The sequence below is a fragment of the Eimeria acervulina genome, genomic scaffold (genome assembly GCF_000499425.1).
Source record: "Eimeria acervulina Houghton genomic scaffold, Eah_scaff1389, whole genome shotgun sequence".
Classification (NCBI taxonomy): domain Eukaryota; phylum Apicomplexa; class Conoidasida; order Eucoccidiorida; family Eimeriidae; genus Eimeria; species Eimeria acervulina.
This window is the reverse complement of record NW_013549232.1, coordinates 1-3,428: the sequence shown is the minus strand read 5'-3', so window position 1 is coordinate 3,428 and position 3,428 is coordinate 1. Positions and strand designations below refer to the sequence as shown.

At 47.1% G+C, this 3,428-nt stretch overlaps 1 protein-coding gene across 1 annotated transcript; it reads right to left on the bottom strand.

Moving 5' to 3' along the window:
• Window positions 1-254: 254 nt before the first annotated feature.
• On the bottom strand, window positions 255-3,360 carry EAH_00059240 (WD domain, G-beta repeat-containing protein, putative; the record flags this gene model as incomplete). The annotated part of the gene is made up of 9 exons (XM_013393605.1): window positions 255-341; window positions 588-663; window positions 923-1,117; window positions 1,483-1,551; window positions 1,785-1,924; window positions 2,171-2,211; window positions 2,312-2,360; window positions 2,621-2,730; window positions 3,258-3,360. Coding segments are annotated over 9 exons (870 nt in total), but the record flags the coding sequence as incomplete, so codon positions are not given.
• Between the last annotated feature and the right edge of the window lie 68 nt (window positions 3,361-3,428).

Below are 3,428 nucleotides of genomic sequence, written 5' to 3'. Positions count from 1 at the left end.
GAAGTAGCAGCAGCCTCCCAGTGCTATTGCTGCTGCTACTGCAGCAGCAGCAGCAGCAGCAATTGTTGCCGTTGCTGCTGCTGCAACAACAACAGAAACAGCAGCAGCAAGAAGCCCCGCTCCACAGCATCATCTCTGAGACGCTCCCTGGCTTCCCTGGCTGTGAAGCATTGTGCATGTGCTATACACATATACGTATATATAAATATATAAACATATATATATATATAGATATAATTTGTCTATTAATACTGCTATTGAATTTCTCTGTAGATCGCCTTCTTCCTCTCCGCCACCCTCGGGTGTTTTCCAGGCTTGGAATGCGCAATGCGGTTGTCTTCCTGATAAACAAAACAATACACAACAAACCCTAAACCCTAAACCCTAAACCCTAAATCCTAAACCCTAAACGGAGCCGCCTTCAACGGGTCTTTATTCAGCGAGGCAAACACTCATCGTCGCTGGTTAAGGGTTTTAAGCAGTATCCAGATAGGGTTTAGAGCTAGGGTTTAGGGTTTAGAGCTAGGATTTAGGGTTTAGAGCTAGGGTTTAGGGTTTAGAGCTAGGGTTTAGGGTTTAGAGCACACCCTTCTTTTTGCAGCTTCCTTCATAATGCGTTTCTTTTCTTGCGTCTTCTTTATCAACTTCGGCACGTGGTGGTGTCTGTGTACACCAAAACCACCACAAAACCCCAAACCCTAAACCCTAAACCCTAAACCCCAGACCCTAAACCCTAAACCTTAAACCTTAAACCCTAAACCCCAGACCCTAAACCCTAAATCCTAAATCCTAAGTCCTAAACCCTGAACCCTAAACCATAAACCCCAAGCTCTTAAACCATAAGCCCCAAGCCCTAAACCCTAAACCCTAAACCCTAAACCCTAAACCCTAGACCCTGTGTATGGAGGGTGTGATTGAGTACCTTTCTATGCGTTTGATTTCTGGGAGGTGCGCGTATTTTTCTTGCAGTTTTTTTCTGTAGTTTAGAGATAGTCTTGCTCGGTAACTCTGAGGCCCCAGTGCTGCTGCAGCTTCGCTCTTCCAGACCCTCAAACACATATCCGCAGAGCCGCTAAACACGAAGCGTCCGTCAGCAGAGAATCGGCAGCTCAACACGCTGAAAACAATTAAAATTAAACAAATAAATACAACATTTAAACATATCTTCAATTATCTCCTATACAACAATCATAACACCAACGCTATGCTGTACGTACACCCCAAGAATATATATATATATATATATATATATGCAAAGCAAAAAAGACGACAGCATTAACATATACGGTGTAATAACAAGAACAGCAGCAGCATCTGCTGCTTCTGCTTGTACTGCAGCAGAAGCAGCTGCTGCAACGAGCATCTGCTTTAGTGCAGCAGCAGCAGCAGCAGCAGCAGCAGCACAGCCGTGAGTTTGGGGCTTGCCTTTGCATGCGGCGTGTGTGATAGACGTCGCGGCTTCTACCTTCTTCGGTTCGAAACAAACGAAGGGTGCCGTCAAAAGAAGCAGCAACAAACTCCTTTCCTGTAGGGGAGTAGTCCACGTCCAGCCTGCAGCACAAACCCTAAACCCTAAACCCTAAACCCTAAACCCTAGGACAGAGTCTCGCTGTAACGTCTTCTTCGAATCGGAAGAGAGAAAAAGAAAAAAGCTGCAGCGTCTCTGGTCCTCATAAGCCACCCTAAACCCTAAACCCTAAACCCTCGACTTCTGTTCTCGAAGAGCGCCATCTGACGCACAATAAGGGTTTAGGGTTTAGGGTGTAGGGTTAGTGTGTACGTACACCGCGTTAACGAAGTCCTTATGCACCCGAAGGGCTTCTGAAAGTTTACGCATGTCGTAGGTATAAAGGTTTTGGTCTTCGCTGGCTACTGTAAAATTAATCGGCTGCATCGGGTTCCAACTTATTGCATTTGTGCGCATCTGCATGTACACCCCAACACATCACTTAGCTGCATGTACACCCCAACTCATCACTTAGCTGCATGTACACCCCAGCTCATCATTTAGCTGCATGTACACCCCAACAGTGTATTGACTTCAAACAGCTGCATGTACACCAATCCGCATAAACAAACCGAAAAAGCCCTTTAGTATGCACAACACCAACAAGGGTTTAGGGTTCAGGGTTTGGGGTTTAGGGTTTAGGGTTTAGGGTTTGGGGTGTACCTTCATGAGCACTCTCCGTATTGGGGTGTTTCCGCGTATATCTGTGAGGAGACAAAAAAAGAAAGCAGACAAGACAAACATTGACTAGAAACAACAAAACGCAAACCCTAAACCCTAAACCCTAAACCCTAGACCGCTCACCATACAGCGCGACGGAATTCCCGCTGAGTCCCGCACCAAAGATGGATGTCTGCAGTTCAACGCACTCACAACCTCATCACAACCCCCTCAGACATCTAACTAGCTAGCTGGCTAGCTAGCTAGCTAGCTATGTAGCTAGCTAGCGTACAAGACCCCTAGGACTATATAGCTAGGCATATACCTATGTAGGTAGGTAGCTAGCCAGACAGCTAGCAAAGACCCCAACAGATCAAAGGAGCTAGCTAGCCATGCAGCTAGCTATGCAGCTAGCTAGTAGCTAGCTAGCTAGCCAGCTAGCTGTTTGTTTACCTCTGCAGGATTGAAGCGGACGCAGTAGACAGAGTCAGAGCCCCAAGAGAAAGTCTGCAAAGGAGAAGAGCGGTGAGGCTCCCACAGCTGCACCGTCTCGCCACCGCTCACTGCGCACAAACCCTAAACCCTAAACCCTAAACCCTAAACCCTAAACCCTAAACCCTACTTGTGGTTCAAGCCCCCTCATATTTAGGGTTTCGGTTGTGTGCAGCTGCTTTAACAGCCCGTCATCACGCTGCAGCATTGCTGCTTCTTCAGCGTCTAAATTAAACAAAGAACTGCGTGCAGGTATTTTAAACTGCTTTATTTTTTTATCGTCTCCTCCCGATATTAAAAATGCATCAAAGGGAGACACGGCGAGGCCTGAGGTGTATATACACCCCAACACATCAATGCAGCAATTCAAAAACGCATCATTCATTAACCCTAAACCCTAAACCCTAAACCCTAAACCCTTAAGTCGCACACATATCCCTAATGTAAAAGTACTGATACGACACAGATATCAACAGCTGATGCTGCTGCTGTTCTTCCTGTTCTTTCTGCTGCAGCAGCATGAACAACAGCAGCATGAACAGCAGCAGCAGCAGCAGCAGCAGCAGCAGCAACAGCAGCAGCAGCAGCAGCAGCACACCTCTGACGAATCCGTCATGGGCTTTGATTTTGGCGGTGCAAATTTTGGTCGCCAAATTCCAAGCGCAGATTTCGCCGTTGCACGAACTCGAAAATATCACTCCCTGCAGCAGCAGCAGCAGCAGCAGCAGCAGCAGCAGCAGCAGCAGCAGCAGCAGCGGAAGTAGCAGAA